The sequence below is a fragment of the Amphiura filiformis genome, unplaced genomic scaffold (assembly GCF_039555335.1).
Source record: "Amphiura filiformis unplaced genomic scaffold, Afil_fr2py scaffold_76, whole genome shotgun sequence".
NCBI classification, from domain to species: Eukaryota; Metazoa; Echinodermata; class Ophiuroidea; order Amphilepidida; family Amphiuridae; genus Amphiura; species Amphiura filiformis.
Genome location: NW_027305540.1, coordinates 311810 through 331996, shown reverse-complemented (window position 1 = coordinate 331996; position 20187 = coordinate 311810). Strand labels below are relative to the sequence as shown.

General features: G+C 37.1%; 2 protein-coding genes across 2 annotated transcripts; both read right to left on the bottom strand.

The window, feature by feature from the left end:
- Positions 1–8220: 8220 nt before the first annotated feature.
- Positions 8221–8592, bottom strand: LOC140144734 (uncharacterized). Its single transcript, XM_072166544.1, has one exon. The coding sequence runs from the start codon at positions 8590–8592 to the stop codon at positions 8221–8223; it is 372 nt and encodes a 123-aa protein (XP_072022645.1).
- Positions 8593–9230: 638 nt separating this feature from the next.
- Positions 9231–10589, bottom strand: LOC140144733 (uncharacterized). Its single transcript, XM_072166543.1, has one exon. It carries the CDS (start codon positions 10587–10589, stop codon positions 9231–9233), a length of 1359 nt encoding a protein of 452 aa, XP_072022644.1.
- Between the last annotated feature and the right edge of the window lie 9598 nt (positions 10590–20187).

Sequence of the window (20187 nt, the reverse complement as noted above, 5' to 3'; positions counted from 1 at the left end):
TGAGAAAATAGTCTGATTTTCGCCGATTTTTTCTGGAAAAAAATCATGCGATTTTACAAACGCGCGCGCAAGCTTTGAGACAAACCTTTTTTTGTTGTTGGCCTAAGCATGGTAAGGGGTGTAATCAATACTGCCATTAAAACAGGTGGAATAGGTGACACAAGCAACAAAGAAATTTTATAAACATAATTTCATCAAAATATAAAAAGAATTATTTGTATTAAAAGCCGGGATTAAAAGCCTAAGAGTAATTTCCAGTATCTAAATAGCGCCACCAATCTTGTCATAAATAGATACATTTTAAATAAAGTAGAAAATGACTCAAAAGCATCTGTATACATTAGCATGATACCCTTTACTGTTTAAACCTAAAATTGGGTTGTACAGGGTGCCCCCCAAAAGAAAACCCTCATTGCGTCCTCCTTTTCTCCTATTTTTGAAAAGTTGATCAAATATATTTTGGTATGTAAAAAAACCTTTAATCGTTAGCTTTAATAAACCAAAACAATTATTTCAATCGGCTCAAAACTTTTGAAGACCCCAGCAAACACAAAAACGTTTTAAAAACGTTTAAATAAGTTATATTTTGGCTTTTGGTTTAGGTAAAAACGTTTTAATAACATTAAAGTGTCGGGTTATATAAAGGTCATGATAACGTTTTAAAACGTTTTGTATGAAAACACACTACAGCAATATTTTTAAATGTTATTGTAAACTATTTTTACAAACATTTTTGCCAAATATTGTGTCAATACTTAAATAACATTATGGTAAAATGTTTGAATCCAGCAAACACAGAAATGTTCTTAAAATGTTTTTTTTTCAAAACCTTTTAATAACATTTAAATGTCGGGTTATAAAAAGGTCATAAAAACGTTTTTAAAACGTTATTGAAAATATTTGGGGCAAACATTTTTCGCAAAATATTTTTTCAATCCCAAAATAACATTCTGTCTAGAATGTTTTGTATAAAGTTTTCAAGAATGTTTTTGGAATGTTATTAAAACGTTTTTATACCCTTTATATAACCGTTTTTTCTGTAAAACATTTTTGTTTGCTGAGCAGTAGATTATCAAAAATGTTTTTTAAGGTTATGAAAACGTTTTATACTCTTAATATACCCTTTATATAACCCGACATTGAAACGTTTTCTGACAACCTTTTATAACCTTTTGCGAATGATGTCGAAAACGTTTTGTGTTTGCTGGGACATGCCCTTTTAAAGAAAAGTACCCGTTTTTCACTCTGTCCACGGATATCAAACAGAGTGGTTGGGATGGGTCATGCTGTGGAGTGGCATGCAAGATCACCAGACCTCACACCTCTTGATTTCTTCCTTTGTGGCAAAATCTAAGATCTTCGCAAACGTATTACTGCTGCATTCACAAGTATCCGGCGCACAAGGATGCCACGGAACGCAATTGATGCAATGAGGACCAGGGCTGAAACCAGTATTCGACAAGGAGGCAACCAGGTAGAGGGCAGAGCAGCACAGTAAACTCACTTAATCAGAAGAACCAAAGACAAACCAAACAGCCCTTTTCATGGCTACCTTTTACCCTAAAAAGAGAAATGACTTATGTTGTAAATAAAAGAAAGCAAGAAACAAGAAACAAACGTAATAAAATAGAAAGGCATAAACAGATAAATAACAAAGAAAATAATAATTGCAAGTATATAGCAAAAGAAGTCCCATTCCGAATCCATTTTACCCACAAATTAATGACACTTACCAAAATCTATAGCCCATAAACCCATCGGTAATGCCCATCCCCTAAGTAAAGTTATTTTATAAAGTTATCATCGAGGAATGCTTGATATTCATGCGAGGTACGTGTACTCCTTTGGGGCTGTGCAATAATTATGAGCCCTGGGGAGGGTAAAATTGGGGGGAACAAGAAATTTTGGCGAGCCAAAAGGGGGGAAGCAATTTTGGCCAGCCGAGAGGTGGGGGGGCAAGCAATTTTGGCACACATTCATGGGGCGCGTTAAAAAAAACGCTCTAAAAAGGCTTCGGAAAACAGTACGGAAACGCTTTAATATGCAAATTTTCCTGCTCGCTGCGCTCGCAACATATATCTAGACCATATAAGGTTTGCAAATTGGGATCCCAAAAATTTGACATGTGCAAGGGGGGGCAAAGAATTTTTGGCCGGCCGAGAGGGGGGGGGCAAGCGATTTTTGGCAGTCAAAAGTCAAAATATGAGTGTTCCAAAACGCTACTAATTCAGCGACGCAACTTGAGAGAGCAAAAAGCGGGGGCCAAGAACATATTTTCAACACACCTGAAGTTGATGGTGGGGAAAAATCAAAAATGTCTGACATTGGTTTTCAGGGGGGTCAAAATGTACAAAAAATGTACAATTGGAGGTTTGCATGGGTAATATCTCAGCTAAAAGTATTCTAATAGGATCAATATGGGATAAGAGTAATGTCCTAACAAAGGGCTCTGACTGGCAAAAAATGAACAATAAAATTATTTTTACTTTTTGTTCTGACCCCCCGAAGTTGGTCCTGGATGGACGAAGTTGCATTTTGAGGGCCCTATATCTTTTAAAGTAAAGGAGTCACAAGTTTTCTGATGCCAGATTTGAATTCCACACAAAAAAGTACCCCAGGATACATACTTTTCAAAGTTGTTGGGGTTCCCTTTATACATTTATGGACCTCCAAACATCGTCTTTCGCGTTGCGACACATTTTTTACGCTGACCCCCTTAAATTTCAAATTGATGCCACGGGAAAACAAAATGGAGTATGAAGCTCAAACTTTCAGGATTTTACTTTCTCATCAATTTCTACCACCACACAGAAAAAGAAAAAAATTGATGAGGTGCTGCGGTGCACATCCCTGGAGTTGACATGGATTGGCTCTCAAGTGATAATGAGTGGGAAAAGTTGGTATTGTTTGTAACCAATGTATAAGCGTGTTCTATCAGTTGTCACACCATTGAACCATAAACAAGTATATGAAGAAGGAAACACAATCCGGCTGGCGGCAGATTTGACTTGAAATGCCAGTATTAGTCGCTGTTCATCGAATGTTGCTAGTGGTAGTTCAGCTAAAAAGAAATGGTCATTTGCAGGGTTTGCAGCCGTTAGAAAATTTTACAAAATTAGCGCCAAATGCAAACATTATTTTGGTGGACACTTTTACACTTTTATTGTGTAAAATGTTCAATAAGTCCACATTAAAGCACTTTGCAGACTTTAGTGAGAAAATTTCCAATTTCATACTATTTTAGTCAAAAATCAAGGTAATAATACCGGTACGGAATATTGCCTGCATTTTTACAGTATATAAACTACTTTATGCTTTCTTGGTATTACAAAGTCCAACATTTTGGAAAAAGGTCCACTCTTGGGGAAAAAGGCCCACTTTTTCAAAATCTGCCCCAAATAAATCCTGGCTACGCCCCTGATATCAATTAGCCATTGTTGATCTGGTGACTCTGTTTTTTTTTTGGGGGGGTATAACGGGTCATTGCGTGTACGTACACAATGCAATGACCCGGCCTAGATATTAATGTTGACAGTACCAACGTGCGGTCGTTGTCTGCCGAACACATATACCATGGGCATGTCCACAAACACACAAACGCGAACATAAAATTAATAAGGAGAAAATAAAAAGTCGTGATTATGGAGCTTCATTTTCTTATTCCACTTTTCTTTGTGTTTACACTTTCACTCATTACGCATGTGGCAACGGGTAAGTTTGTTTCAATTCATATATGTGTTTACATTTTACGAATAAATAATTTTGCTTCATTTCTAACAACCATTATGTGTATGTTCAACACATGAGTTGGGCGCTGCCCAACACACCCCTACATTGGTTACAAACAATACCAACTTTTACACATTTATCACTCTAGTGGATGTCATGAAAGTTCTATGGGTGGTCCGTGTGCTTCCCTAGGTGCGCTCCTTACTTCACAAATTTCAGTATAGCCTATGATAAAAAAAAAACTAATAAAAAAACTAGTGTGCTGCCTGATAGCACACCAGTGCGCTGCAATTATTGGTGTTGTTAAGTGTATGTTATCACACACAGACCAACGAGTGTGATAACACACTACTTTAGTAATATACATTGGTTACAAAAGTTACAAACAATATGACATTTACCCACTCATTATCATTATGTTATATAAAACACAACAATATTCACAGGTGGTCTGACCAGGGCCGGATTTTACTTTTTGGGGGCCCTGGGCCAGGCCAAAATTTAGAGACCCCAAACTCACTCATGTGGCCAAGTTGTTAGATTTTAGTAGGACATTTGCACGCGAAGCGCGCGAAAACATTTCATTTTTAGATTATTTTAGCCCGAATTTAAGCTAATTTTGCTATATAACAGGTCAGTGCGCCCGAAGCGCGCAAAATTTTGCAATTTTTGTAGGCTATTTTGGCCCAAAACATTGTGTGTTTCGGCTAAAATGGAAGATGCACACTGCACAGGGCAATTTTTGGGGCCCCCTGGGCCCGGGCCCATCTGGCCCTATGGTAAATCCGGCCCTGGTAAGAGGATGTACCATAGCAACAGATGAATATGATTTTGAGTATATCGTCCTGCACTACAACGTTCCATAGATGTAAAAGAATAGGGATAAAGAACTGGATCTATAGAATATTTACTCGCACCTGTAAGATTATAGTATTTTTGAAAAGAGCGGTATTGTATTCAACCTATGATTGGAGACATACACGATACTAATTTTTTATTGGTCGAAATAGTTAAAATAGTATATTTGGTTGATTATATTATATTATATATCAATGAGAGATTTTTTTAACATTTTGTTTTCTATAACGAAGTCAGGAAAGATTAGCCTTCAAAATGAACAAAATCTTGAATTGTGCCAATTTTGTCATTATATATTATATTATTTTGTGGCAGATTCTCATTCCATTTACGAGAATATTAAAATTGACACTAAACCACAAAGCATTGTCCGATTTCAATTCCGTGTTTTGATTTCTGATGCTTTGATAAAGATCACTCATGTAGAAACATTCAATAACGTGTTTCTGCTGCGCTTCATTTGGAGGTGATATACCTATTTAAAGTAACATCGACGGTACATCGTGTGGCGGATGTCTGCCGAACACCATGGGCATGTCCACAAACACACAAACGCGAACATAATAAGGAGATAATAAAAGTCGTGATTATGGAGCTTCATTTTCTTATTCCACTTTTCTTTGTGTTTACACTTTCACTCATTACGCATGTGGCAACGGGTAAGTTTATTGTTTCAATTCAAATGTGTTTACATGTGTTTACGAGTCAATAATTTTGCTTCATTTCTTCCAACCAGTATGAGTATGTGTATGTTCAACACATGAGTTGGGCGCAACCCAACTCGTGTGATAACGCACTTATACATTGGTTACAAACAATGCCAACTTTTACCTACAAATTATCAATCTTCTGGGTGTCATGTCTTGAAAGACATAATACCAGTTCATGGGTGGTCAGTGTGCTCCCACCGTGTGCTCCCTACTTCACAAAATTTAAGTGCATTTAAGTGTGCGCTGCCATTATTGGTGTTATTATTTATTATTTGGACTACAATGTCTTGCTGAAGGATGTGTTGGCTTATTGGCTATTATAGGAATGTCAATGGAAAGCTATTGGTGGTATTCAATGTGTGCAATATAAGTTCTGTATATCAGTAATATGTGCTCAAGAAGGATTTAATAAGAATGGAGGGGAAATAGATTACGTAACGCATTGTTCCTTTGTGTCGATTTGATTTGCCGACAAGCTATTCATCGAGAGGTACCTTTTGTTCAAGACAAAAGGATTCCGCCATTAAATCGGCAACTGACCTGACAGCATATGAACGCTTTACCAGGCAGCCTACTGCCAATAGTGATCAAAAGAAAGTTAAGTGAAAGTCCCTACTTGAGCGAGAGGTACCTTTTGTTCTCATACAGCACACAGGTGTGAAGAGTAGCCGCAAGCACTAAAAGGCACACTTTAGCCGTTTATTTACCACCCACCACAGATCCTCTAGGGCGCATCATTTAAAGGGCATATATATATATATATATCATTGCTCGGACAACATCATATCGTTGGCAAGTAGTAATAATATGAGGACAATGAAAATGACTCCTTTTTTGAGAAAATAAGACGTTTAAAATTGATATTCCGCAAAAACTGTGTTTTCAGATTCGGACAAGCGGCGTGTCGGACTGTTGCAGTGATTTTCATTTTCGGACTAGCGCATGCTTTTTTCGGACTAGCGCCGTGCTTTTCATTTTCGGACTGACGCACCTCTAAGTATAGGGAATTTGTGTTGTCGGACTAGCGGCGTGTCGGACTAGCGGCTTGTTTGACTGAGCGGTGCACCCCTCTAGGAACACCTGTTTAATTATTTATGCAAATTAGATGGCAATTTTTATTACATACAACATGTGAAATTAAAGAAGCAGGCATTTGTTGTGGATATAGTATGATAAAGCTTATTTGCTTTATGAGATACATATTGTGACTGTATATGTTTTATTGCCACTTGCTAAACAATAAAATACATAATAAATATCACTGCTTTAAAAACAATAAAATACATACTATTAGTTCTGTGGCAATATGTATGTCTTGGTTCTATGATAAAGTTTCAGGGCAGTATTTCCAAAATGAACCCATGCTCATAAAGGCATAACTGCACAGCAAAAGACATTGCCTTCCTTATGTTTTTCTGATCTAATTTATAACAAGAGGTCATGGCAACAATGTTACATGCAGTGGAATTAGTAACATCATGGCTAACAGAAAAACTTTACTTGCTTTCCTTAGTTCAAGTTCAAGTTTATTTGTTTTCATCTCAATTCACAAAAAAGTTATACAACTGGAAATGCAAGATAAGGAATACTTAATGATAATTACTTATAGGAAACACAATAAGAACAACACAAGTGAAGAGATGTGGATGCCGCAAAGACGCAGAGCGTGTAGCCTGTGGCACCTAATCTGAACAAGATGGAAATTTAACTTACGCTACAATATTAATAAGTACTACAATGATGATATCATGTGGCCGAAATAAGAATAAATGAAATTTAATTGAACGGAATCATTAAGTCAGATAATAATACTCAAAAGTACAATAATAAAAAGAAATATATAACTCGTATAATAAATAACATATTTTGACACAAAGCTGGATGAAATGAGTAGAATATAATTCCATCACTTACAGATAATTTGGACAAGATCGGAATCAAATATATTGTGCCAAATAAATTAATGGGTTATGGACAGACTGAACAGTACAAGACAGGACAGGACTTACAAGACTTACTAGTTCGGCCTCAAAGGCTATCCTCAATTAACTATTAAAATCGTCCAGAAAACGAGTTGGGCTACACATAATGAAGCCAATTTCATTTCATTCCATTTGATTCAAATGCCATGCCCTTTTGTAACCTGTTTTGCTTGTGTGATTTGGTACAATGTGTGTACAGTGTGTTGTGAACCTGGCTTCATTGTGTATGTCATACCCTGATTCAATTCCATTCAAATTTGTATAAATTGATATACCGGTAACGTCAAATAAAGTCATTAGGTATATAAAATTATATACCTGTGCACAGACTGTACTTATATACATGCAACATTATATATATGAAATTGCAACGACAACAAATAGTGCATGTACGTACATGTAGCGGCCAACAGTTTTGGTGTTTTAATTAATCCAAGTTTCACTTACACTTACACTTACACTTACATGATTGATGGGATTAATTATAGGTTTAGGCCTTTTAGTACCCCATATCCATTTTCTTTCCAGTGCTGATCAATCTTTCCTTTAAACTGATTTGTAGTATTAACTCCAACAACATCTTCAGGAAGGTTATTCCACACATCTACCACTCGCTGGGAGAAGAACTTCCTCAAATTCAAACCTTTCTTCAGCTGCCTTTTGAATAGTTTGAATTTGTGACCCCATGGTGCCTGTGTTATGAGACATGGTGAAAAGCTGATCTGGGTGGATATCTTCCAAGCCGTTGAGAATTTTGAAGACCTCGATCAAGTCACCTCTCAGTCACCTGATCTCCAAGGGATACAGGTTCAGTGCTTCAAGTCTTTCTTGTTAGGGCTTCTCCCTCAGGCTTGGAATAAGTTTGGTAGCTCTTCTCTGGATCTTCTCAATGGCTTTGATGTCTTTTACCAGGTAGGGGTTCCATGCCTGCACACAGTATTCTACGTGTGGGCGAATGTATGCCTTATACAAGATAGGGAAGCTCTCCTTGTCAATGTGTCAATAATCCTCAGGCTAGTCATAGCTTTGTTGGCTGCCTTTGTGCATTGCAGACTTGGTGTGCAATCGTCTGTAATGTATACACCTAGATCTTTCTCCTCTTTAGCTGTCCTGATTTCTTCTTCCCCTAGCACATAGCTTCTCTCATTGTTGTTGATTCCCATGTGCATGCACTTGCATTTGGAGGCATTAAACCGGAGGAGCCACGTATCTGACCAATCTTTGAGATGGTTTAGGTCTTCATGGATATCATCACCTCCTTTAGAGCTGTTCTTCTGGACCCTGTTGTAAAGCTTTGTGTCATCAGCAAACATCTTTGTTTTGGACGATACTACTTCTGGCAGATCATTGACATACAGGACGAAAAGGATTGGTCCCAATACTGAGCTAGCCCTGCGGTACGCCGCTTAGGACATCAGCCCACTCTGACAAGCCTTTCCTTACTCCAACTTGTTGTTTCCTGTCTTGTAGGAAAGCTGCAATCCATTCAAGGATTTTGCCGGAGATACCATAGGCTCTCAGCTTTGACAAAAGCCTTTTGTGAGGGACTGTGTCAAAGGCTTTTGAGTAATCAAGGTAGATAACATCAAATTAGACATGCATGATCTTCCACTGGTGAAACCATGTTGATCCTCTGAAAGAAGGTTGTTCTGGTTTACATGCTTGAGTATAGCATCCCTCAGTAGTGACTCCATGATCTTGCAGGGTACACTGGTAAGACTGACTGGTCTGTAATTACCTGCCTGACTCTTCGACCCCTATTTAAATATTGGGGACACTCTTGCTTGCTTCCAGTCATCTGGGATGTTACCCTCCTCCAGCGATTTTGTGAAGATCTTGAACAGGGGTACTGCCATCTCACTCTTGCATTCTTGCAAAACATAAGGATGTACTTGGTCTATTCCAGGTGATTTGTCTTCCTTCAATGCATGCAACTTCTTCTCAACGTCATCTACAGTAAACGCCGCCCACATAATTTTTCAATGCCGGGGCACCTGTCTGGTAATGTTGGCACATATCCATCAGGTTCATTGGTAAACACACTCTTGAAGAAGTTGTTTGCTGTTTCCTGATCTGTTTTTGTCAGCTCACCTTTCTCGTCTTCAAGTTGTGAAACTCCTGCTTTCACCTTCTGCTTGGCGCTAACGTAGCTGTAGAAAGCCTTGGGTTTCTTTTTGAAATTCTTCATTATCTTCTTTTCATACTCCACCTGTGCTCTTCTGACTCTCTTTTTGGTATTGTTGCTCTGCTTTCTGTACTCAGCGTAGTCTTTGTACTGCAGGGTCTTTCTGTATTTCTGGTACATGCTGTGTTTCTTCTTGATTGATCGTTTAACACCCGACTTTAGCCACGGGGGCTTTTTGCTTCTCTTCTTCCTTAGGGGAACATGATCCTCGATGGTTTTCTTGTACTCGTCTTTGAAGATATTCCATGCATTATTACAACTTGTGCCATGAAGAATGTCGTCCCAGTCAATTTCACTAAAGTGACTCTTGATCTTGTTGTAGTCCCCTTTGCTGTAGTTGTAACTCTTGGTGTTGTTATTCACTTCTTGAAAGTTGGACCTTGTCTCATGCTCCCAGTGCAGCCCGTCGTGGTCACTGCTTCCAAGCGGCGCTAGATGATTTATAATGCTAACCATCTGCTCATCTCTGGAAAGGACTAGATCCAACATCGATGGTTTCTGACCAATTCTCCTCCTAGTGGGTTTTGCTACATGTTGCACTAGGTACTCGTCTTGTGTGACATCGTAAAACTTCCTCGCTTCTGCTGGGTTTGGACCACTGCCAACAGTGCCCTGGATCCAGTTGATCTCTGGGTAGTTGAAATCTCCCATGATTAGAAGATGTGTAACATTCTTCACTTTGGTAGTGTATATCAGCTGATCGTAAAGCTTCTGACTGTTTTGCTCCGTACTGTTTGGACTTCGGTAGCAGAGTCCAACTAGCAAGTTGTCTTGCCTTTCCAACTTGATCAGACACCAGACCGAGGTATTGAAATCATTGTCCATCTCTTGACATGCAACTGCTGATAGAGACTCATGAATGTAAAGAATAACCCCGCCTCCTCTACCGGTAGGTGAGTCCTTGCCTATTCTGAACATAGCATAATTCTCAAAGGTAACTTCACTATCCATGATAGTCGCGTTGCACCATGTCTCCGTTATTCCAATTACATCAGGATGTAAGTCGTCAATTATTGCTTCAAGCTCTGTCCTCTTGTTCACCAAGCTCTGGGCATTAGTGCAATAGCAGGTGATCTTTCTTGTACTTTTGGAACCATCAGTGGATGTCCCCTCTTCTTTCAGCATGATTAATGATGCAAAAATGACAAATATCAACTTTTAGAATTGGCATACAAGTAGAGAATTTCTACCAATACAATCTAAGGCATTTTCTGGAAATCAGGAAATGCTCTTAGTACGGTGTTATTTTAAACAGATTAATTCAGTACGAACAGTCACAGTGCGTTAAGTATACGCATGTCAATGAATGCAATTTAAGGTGGTGTAAAGCTTAATTCAGGCTTTTGCCTTTTGTTACATTTTCGCCATCTTTTTTAAATTCTATTTTGCTGTTTTATTAAATTAGCTTGTACGTATTTTGATGGAAATAAATAAAATATGTATGTATGTATGCTTTTCAGATGGTTAAAAGAACCATTTGATGAGCAACATTTGCCAATCCCCGTTTAGGCCTATGTTGACGATATTGCCGTATGTACACGTGATCCTCGGCAAATTGTTGATATGGGAATAAAAGTTGAAACATTTTGCAATTGGGCCAAACTTGACATCAAGGCTCAAAAATCAGCTCTTTTGAACGAACGTAGATCAGGCAACAATTGGTATAAGCGTGGTCAAGCTGATCAAACCATCATCAATTTGCAAGGTAGCCCTGTGGAAAAATATCAACGTGATAAGTCATATGAGTACCTGGGTTATTCAATCAATATGACGGGTGATTGGAATCATCAAGTGTCAGAATTATTCCAAAATTTATTGCAAAAACTCGACATTGCTCCGCTTGCAATCTGCTTTAAACTTGATGCAATCAATACATTATAATTTACATTCCAACAGTTGAAGGATTTTTTTACCTTTTGCGGGACCCTATACCTAAGGGAGCAACCTCCTTTCGTTAGGAGGCTGAACCGTCTCCCCTTTAAGTGTGAAATATCGAAAATATCAGTATTTCTAGGGCCGTCGCTAAGGGGCTTTTGCACCATATACAGTAAGCCAAAAAATTAAGGTACCAGTTATGTTCACCTCCTGTATATCCTAAACAAAGACAGATATGTCATAATTGGAACCAACAGCCAATAGCCGCATCTTTTAGCTCGAATTTAAGACCTCATTCGTTGAAATTGTTCAAGAAATAAAGTCGCAGCGATCCCAAAACACAAGGAAGATACCAATTTAAAAGTTGCAGTTTGCCGCATTAAATGTCCTATTGATTTGTACACAAAGTGTTCGTGAACAAGAGAACTAGCGCTGCGCTTCCATTGATTAGCACGTTAAAACTAGTCGTGCTTTCATTGATTAGAACACAAAAGTGCAACTTTTGATTTCGTTTCTTCATTAGGTTTTAGATCACCGTTTCTTTAATTCTCAACCAATTTCAACAAATATGGTCTTAAATCAGACATAAAGAGTACAGGTATTGACTGCTTGTTTTAATTTTGACATATTTGTCTTTATTTAGGATATACAGGGGTGAACATAACTGGTACATTAATTCTTTGGCTCACTGTATATGGATTGGTATTAAGACTTCACAAAAACTGCCCGGATTGCACATTTCTATTTTCAGAGTGCACAATTAAAAGCATTTCCAGACGATTTTGAAGTAAAAATAATTGAATTTTCTACCTATTTTGTCTGAAAACTATGAAATGAATTTATTTGTTTGCATGTTTGCTTAGGTCTATAATCACTGGCCCAAATCTATGATTATGAATCACTTTGATGACTGAGGAGGAAGTAATTTCATATTTTTATTATCGTAACTGAATTTAATAGTCTTATGTCTACCTGTAATGAACTTGATGATACAAAATGCGCAGGCCGTTGAATCAGGTCATTAAATTAAGTACCCATGGAAATCTTTTGAAACTAGAGCGATAACCGCACCATAGCTGAACCATGTGGCTTCGGCAGTATATTGTGGTAGGCCTATACCACTGTCACCCAGAGTCTGTAATGGACATAATCTCGAAATGCTACGAAGGTATGCCCGCCCAAGTGGTGTTAATGAAAGAGGAAAAGTAAAGAATATAAAATAAACTAGAGCAACTGTGCCCTTTGCAAGGGCACGAGTTAGGCGGATGACTGTGACGATCTGATCAAGGAGCAATACTGTGCAGGATAGTATTAATTTTAATAAGACTGTTTCATTAATTGCCGTTTTAATATACCTTGATCGTGAGAAGCTGACATTTTGAAAACTTTACTTTTGACCTCTGTATGACCCCCTTAATGACCTTAACTGAATTTTAAAATATTTAAAACATGTTAAGAATGTCATAAGGATCATTGCATTTAAATTTCAGCTCAATTGAAGCATTTTGAACACTTGACCTTTGACCCCTTTATTGCCCCTTAATGACCTTAAATGAATTTTAAAATATTTTCAACATGTTGAGAATGTCATAAGGGTCATTGTGTTCAAATTTCAGCTCAATCGGAGCATTTTGGAAAACTTGACCTTTGACCCCTTTATGACCCCTTAATGACCTTAAATGAATCTTAAAATATTTTTTAAATGTTTAGAATGTCATAAGGATCATTGCATTTAAATTTCAGCTCAATTGGAGCATTTTGAGAACCTTGACCTTTGACCCCTTTATGACCCCTTAATGACCTTAAATAAATTTTTAAATGTTTTAAACATGTTTAGAATGTCATAAGGATTATTGCATTTAAATTTAAGCTCAATCGGAGCATTTTAGGTTAAAATGACCTTTTTTGACCCCTGTGACCCCTGGATGACCTCCGACGTTTGGAAATATTTTTATTATATTCTTTATGTTTTTCTCTTTCATATGACACCACTCATGGGGTCATACCTTCGTCAACATTTAAAGATATGTCCATTTCAGACCAAATGGTTAGTCAGTTAGTAAGCTAGTAAGCTAGTAAGTAAGCTGGTAAGCTAGTAAGTAAGCTAGTAACATTCACTCTTAGGCTGCGTTCACATAGAAGTATACTATTCGGGTATACGGTGCACGTTTTGCAGGTTCACGCGTATAGCTTAAATCGAGCAAGGCAATGTCATAGTACCGGGTCACATAAGGCTACGATCGCATAGAAGTATACTATTCGGGTATACGATGCACGTTTTGCAGGTGCACGCGTATAGTTTAAATCGAGCAAGGTAATTTCATAGTACCGGGTCACATAAGAGCTATTCGAAAAGGCCGTATACCTGCGTTTAGTATAGTATAGTGGGAATCGCGCGTGTTCGATTTTAGTGCAGCGTATACCGTCCAAATTTTAAAAACCTAAACCATATGTGGGTAAATTATTTTTTTTAATAGATGCACTATCTAATTCTGCACATTATGACACCTCATTGAATGTGACCTCAAGAAGTACTAGTTACAAGCATTTGATAAGACGAAGAAAATGGGTAAACTGACATACTCGCTGTTCGCTATACGAAATACGCTCATTCGATCAGGCTGAGTTCATATAGTATACTCCTATATGAACTCAGTCTGATAGAATGAGCGTATTTCGTATAGCGAATACCGTATACCGTATACTTCTATGTGAACTCAGCCTTATAGGCTGATACCATTTCATGGTTCAGCCAAAATAACGTATAGATAAATTCCGGGGATATGTGTCATTCCCTGTCAACAATTGACATATTATTTGTCAGTGGATTGAAGTGAAATTAAGATATTTGCCAGTTTCTGTGCCAGTCCGTTAATTTTATATAGAAAACATTTGACATTGAAATTAAAAACATCGGTCGACGTTTTGCCACAAGTTTAAAAAATAACGGTTAGTTCATGAAAAAGAAGAAGTGAAATTTAGCAAAACGCGACGAGGTTTATTTGCCCGTAAGAGAGCTCTATTGTTCCGCTATTGTATCCACTATTGTATCCACTATTGTATTCTATTGAGCTACTGCAAGAATCGCGGCAATCCCTGATCTTGCAGGTGTCTACCGCCGGCGTTTCGCATTTATTAACATTCAAAATGATCCCATACTCTTACATTTATAGTCTTATTAGTGCTTTTTATATAATATTCAGAAATTGCAATTCTGAAAACTACTAACTTTTCAAGTGAAAATACCATCGAAAATATATCATACTTAAATTCTATAGAATCTATAGATACCCAACCCAGAAGTGCCCATTTATTTTCTAAATTTTTGAGTGAACTCGATAATGCGATTGATTTTCTTACACGTAAAAATACGGCCAATTCAGAGAGAAAATCTTGTTTCTCGTATAGGGCCTACTATAGACAATTTCTTTTTGTTGGCTGGCCGCTGAGCTACATCTTTTTACTAATTATAGATACGTCAAAACGTGTTCCCATGTTGAAAATGTACAAGCTATTTCTACTTGCTTTAAAGAGAGCACAATTGAATGAAGACGATTTATTTGTGCCAGGATTTCATTTAATATAACTATTTTTATTTTAATAATACCCCATACCTAACAAGAACATAAGGAAATATTGTAAAGGCCATAAATATACGCACTCATGCATAGGGAGACAAACATGATAAAGTTAATCTGTTCTTTTCATTCTCGTTCATTAACCTTTGCAACATTTCACATGCATGATGTTTGCATCAATGCCTTCTCGGCAATCTAGGGTCATAGGCCTATAGTAATTTAAATCGTGAAACCATGGGTAATGCGAGGGCGCTCTTTCCATTGGTGGCATCCTGAAATCACCACCATGCCAATAAAAATTGGGAAAAGTAATTGAACAAAATGGTGTTGTTCAACAATGTTTTAATATAAAATTATTCTGTGAAAATTATACACTGACGTTTCGTACAAAAGTACTTTATCAAAGTGAGCAAATAGAGAATGTCTGCGAGCGCGGAAAACAAAAATGAGAAACGCGATGTTAAAGGTGCGTACTGAAATGGCGCAAACCGCAAATTAAAGCAGCGTGAGCGAAAGCGGTCGCAGACAAACTCTAGATATTAAATGAAATGCAAAGAAAGAGGAAGAGAGAGTGATGAAAATAAAGGAAGAAAGTAAAGAATGAAAAAGAAAGAGAAAAGAGAAAGAAAGAAAGAAATGAGGAAAGAAAGGAAGGAAAAAGAAACGAGAAGAAAGAAATAAAGAAAGGAAAAAGAAAAGGAAAGGAAAGAATGAAAGTAGGCCTAATAAGGAAGAAAGAAAGAAAGAAAGAAAAAAGAAAGAAAGAAAGAAAGAGAGGAAGAAAGAAAGAAAGAAAGAAGGAGAGAAAGAAAGGAAGAAAGAAAGAATGAAAGAAAGGAAAAAAGAAAGGAAGGAAAAGAGAAGAAAGAAATAAAGAAAAGAAAAAGAACTAAAAAGGAAAGGAATAATGAAAGTAGGCCTATGAAAGAAAAACGAAAGAAAGGAGGAAAGAAAGAGAGAAAGAAAGGAGAGAAAGAAAGAAAGAGAGAAAGAAAGAAGGAAAAAAGAAAATGAGAAAACACAGGAAATTAATACAACAAACTGCTATAATGGAGAGAATGAAGATCTACCAAATGGGCAGGGCGTGACCAAAAGGAAATTAAAGTTTGAATGCAGAAAATTGGACATTAAGTTGGATGCTATCAGGGCCAGCAAGGGTGCCGTAATGGTATATAGTATGTTGTTCCTTCAACCAACGCTAGTGATCTGAACCTGAGGTTTGGAGAAGGCCAGTGACATTAAGATCAGACGGAATATGGGGAATCTCGTTGTAGTGGCGCGTGATGGGAGTGTCATGGTTGTTTTTGCTCACTTTGATAAAGTAGTTTTGTACGAAACGTCAGTGTATAATTTTATAATAAAATATCGTTGAACAACACCATTACAGCAAGATAATGTAAGATAGTAAATGTAAACCTGTATATTAGCTAGAGTATCTCGAGCTAGTTCGGATAGCGGTTACTTAGCAGCTCTCGTTCCGCGTGGGTTTATCGAATACACTCTATATACAGTCATCAATATGTCGTTTCCAGTCCCTGTCTGAACTATATTGGATTCAGCTATTAATTTTTGTAATAATTCTTTTACCCCATGCAGCTGATCGGGGTGGTTACGTTAAATCAACTAACCGCGAAATGAGGATATCCAACTTGTTTGCCCCGCAGGGCTACAAAAAACTGCTAACCGCGAAATATGGATATCCAACTAGTTTGCCCCTCGAAGCTTCAAAAAATCACTCATCGCGAAATAGTTTTACCCGCAGGGCTACAAAGAACCATTAACCGCGAAATATGGATATCCAACTAGTTCGCCTCGCATGGCTACAAAGAACCACTTACTGCGCAATATTTTTTACCTCAAAAAAGAATTAATATCTACCAAAAACGTTTCAAAACGTAAAAAAGGGGCCAGAGTTTAAAAAATCTTTCCCGTGTGGCTTTTCACCCTTTTTTAAACTTGGTCCCATTTATGAAAGTTTCTAAAGACCCATACGAAGTCATGTTTAGGCTACTTGTTTGTTTTCTTAGTTGTCAGTGTTCTTTTTGTAGAGTAAATGAATTAATGTTCGTACGTGATTGAAGTTTTTCGTAAAGACGTTATAATGTATTTTGATTTAAGCAAAAGTAGTAAATACTCACTTTGTTAAATTCTTCATCGTTTTGTGCAATTCTGCGCCTCATATACAGATGTAGGGCCTATATGTAGCAGGTTGACAGACAGTCAATTTGCTAAGTATATATAATACTCTACTACTCTTTATGAACACGCAATATAATAAAACATAAACCTTCAAATGTTTTTGATAATACATAGCCTATGCTTTCGAACAGTCTTAAACCTAATTGTTGCATGTAGAAATTAGGACTCGTTCTTCATGTTATTACTACTTTACTGAATGGGACCAAGTTTAAAAAAGGGTGAAAAGCCACACAGGAAAGTTTTTTTAAACTTTGGCCCCTTTTTACGTTTTGAAACGTTTTTTGGTATTGTAACTTACGCTCGTACGCCCCTTAAAGTTTTGTGTTTTAATAGTCAGTGTTCCTTATGAAATAAAGCCGTAACAATTTCGTTTAAATTTTAATTTGATCATTCTTTGCCAAAAAGTTGTAAATACTATTAGTAACAATGTCAGGAATTTTTTCTGGTCATTTTAAGTCAAACTAATGAGGTAATCAGCCGCTGTGTTCTATGGGGGATTTAAAGTCATAATATTGACTTAAATTAAAACTTGCTCAGTTGTCCTAAAAACACAATGAATTTAACTGAATCCAATTAGGTGTAAGTTGGGACATCAGTAAACATTACAAATATGCCAAAATTCAGGTTAAAAAATTACCAAACTCATTTTAAATGATCGTACATTATGTAAGTATATAAGTTTGAATTGTTTTCGACCTTGAACTTCAGAATTTTTCATGATTTTCTCTTTTGTTTACAATACATTTCTTTCTATGTTTATGCTGTTCAATCAAAGCAAGGTAACCTTTTATACAAAACAGTTTCTTACAGACATATTATTTCAAAATATCATTATAATCATAGACATACCAACCTAGACTAGACCTATGACTGCCCATCCCTGACCGTGGCAGTAGGTGAAGCCACGTATCCAAGGTGATTTTGGTCGGGTGGTCGGACGCGGAGAAATAAGCGTTCATGTCTGGAGAGAAAGACGCGCTCGTTTGCGTGATTGTTGCGCCATTATCGCTCGCGTCAAATGCAACATGTTCCATAGACGCGAACATATCTGCTTGCTTGCGTCCGGGTATGCGTCCTTGTCAAAGTCGCTGCTAAGCAGTGTCGGCTTCACTACGCGAACCAAAGTCATAGGTCTAGGTTCTTGTTTGTCTGGGATTATAATAACATTGATTTGACTTAAAGGGCATATCTATTGCAAAAACAAGTTTAGCTCCATTCGAAGAGAATTATTACATTACAAGTTGACACTCGTTGCAATTTGTTTATTCGTATTTCTCCTGAAAAAAAGACAAATCGTGTTGATAAAATGCTGGCTCGTACGGTCCTCCCCCGTTCATATACGTCAACATTTAGGGCACACGCAATTACATCACTAAACCGAACATAATAGTACATAAAAAAAAAACCTTTGCAATACTCACCCTGTGAAACAAACACAAAAACTTATAAAACTTATAAAAACTAATTTGATAATACACACCAACCCCAAACCTGTCAATCCCCTACCCGTCCAGATAATTCCCACACTCGCCTGCCCACACACCAACCCCGTACTTCAACATCTGCTTACACATTTTGGGACTTAGTTCTTTTTGAGAAAAAGTTCAACCCATACGTATTACCCCACTTTATTTAAACCTGAAAAAACAACACACAATTTGGTACTTAGAAAATTTTGGGACTTAGTTCTTTTTGAGAAAAATTTCAACCCATACGTATAACAGTGCATAATGTATTTTACCCCACTTTATTTAAACCTGAAAAACGACACACAATTTGGGACTTAGAAAATTTTTCAAAAAATTTCAACACGCTTTTTGGGACTTAGTAATTTTTCTTAAGAATTTCAACACACGTGTATAGTGCATGCATATGCATTTTTACCCCACTCTATTAAAACCTGAAAAACAACACACAATTTGGCACTTAGAAATTTTTTTTAAAAATATTTCAACACGCTTTTTGGGACTTAGTCATTTTCCTTGAAAATTTCAACACACACGTATTATAGTGCATAATGTATTTTACCCCACTTTATTTAAATCTGAAAAACAACACACAATTTGGTACTTCGAAAATGTTTCAAAAAATGTCAACACGCTTTTTGGGACTTAGTAATTTTTCTTAAGAATTTCAACACACGTGTATAGTGCATGCATATGCATTTTTACCCCACTCTATTAAAACCTGAAAAACAACACACAATTTGGCACTTAGAAATTTTTTTTAAAAACTAGCGATCACCCGTCTTGCACGGTCAGAGTCTTTCGCGGTTTGTAAATTTTTTATATTTTGTGAACATGTAAATGTTTTATTTAATGTGATTAATGGTATGAGAGGAGATTATATATATCATTTAGAAATATAATTTGTAGTATCCTTTCCATATAAATCAATGGCTTGAAATTGCAATTACATCGTGATCGAAGCAAGTCTTCTTGCCACCATATCATATCCACCGTGAGAAGTCTTGCCCCTGTTTGATGTTGGCCGTCCTGATATTTAAGATTTTTATGCATTTACAGTACTTTTTAGCCCATTTTGGACAAATTTGGTGTACCTTTTGGCCATTTTGTACCATTTTCGTCCACGTTTGTCCCCCACCTTGAAATGTACCTTGCTGCCCCCTGCAAAAGTCCTGGCTACATCACTGAGCGGATTAACACAATTTTATTCAATTCCCTCTTGGCCCCCTGTGGTATGCTGGCTGACAGATATTTAAGATTTGTATGCACATACTTGTTGTACTTTTTATTTGTTAGCCCATTTTGGATATTGTTGTACTTTTTACTTTTTAGCCCATTTGTGACAATTTGCACCCCCCCCGCATGAAGTTATGCTGATAACATAGCATTACCACAAAAAGCAGAGTATGATTATTCATGGTAAATAAAATTCAGTGGTTTGAGAGGCAAATAGGCAACTGCACCATATTACCCCCCACCGAGTATCAAATGGTGCGTCCCTTATAGGTATGAGATGTTCATGATGGCAAGCTTGACCTACAAAAAGGACATTATGAGATGTTGACAATCTTCCAAAAAGGACATTTCATCCTTTTGAGTAAATGT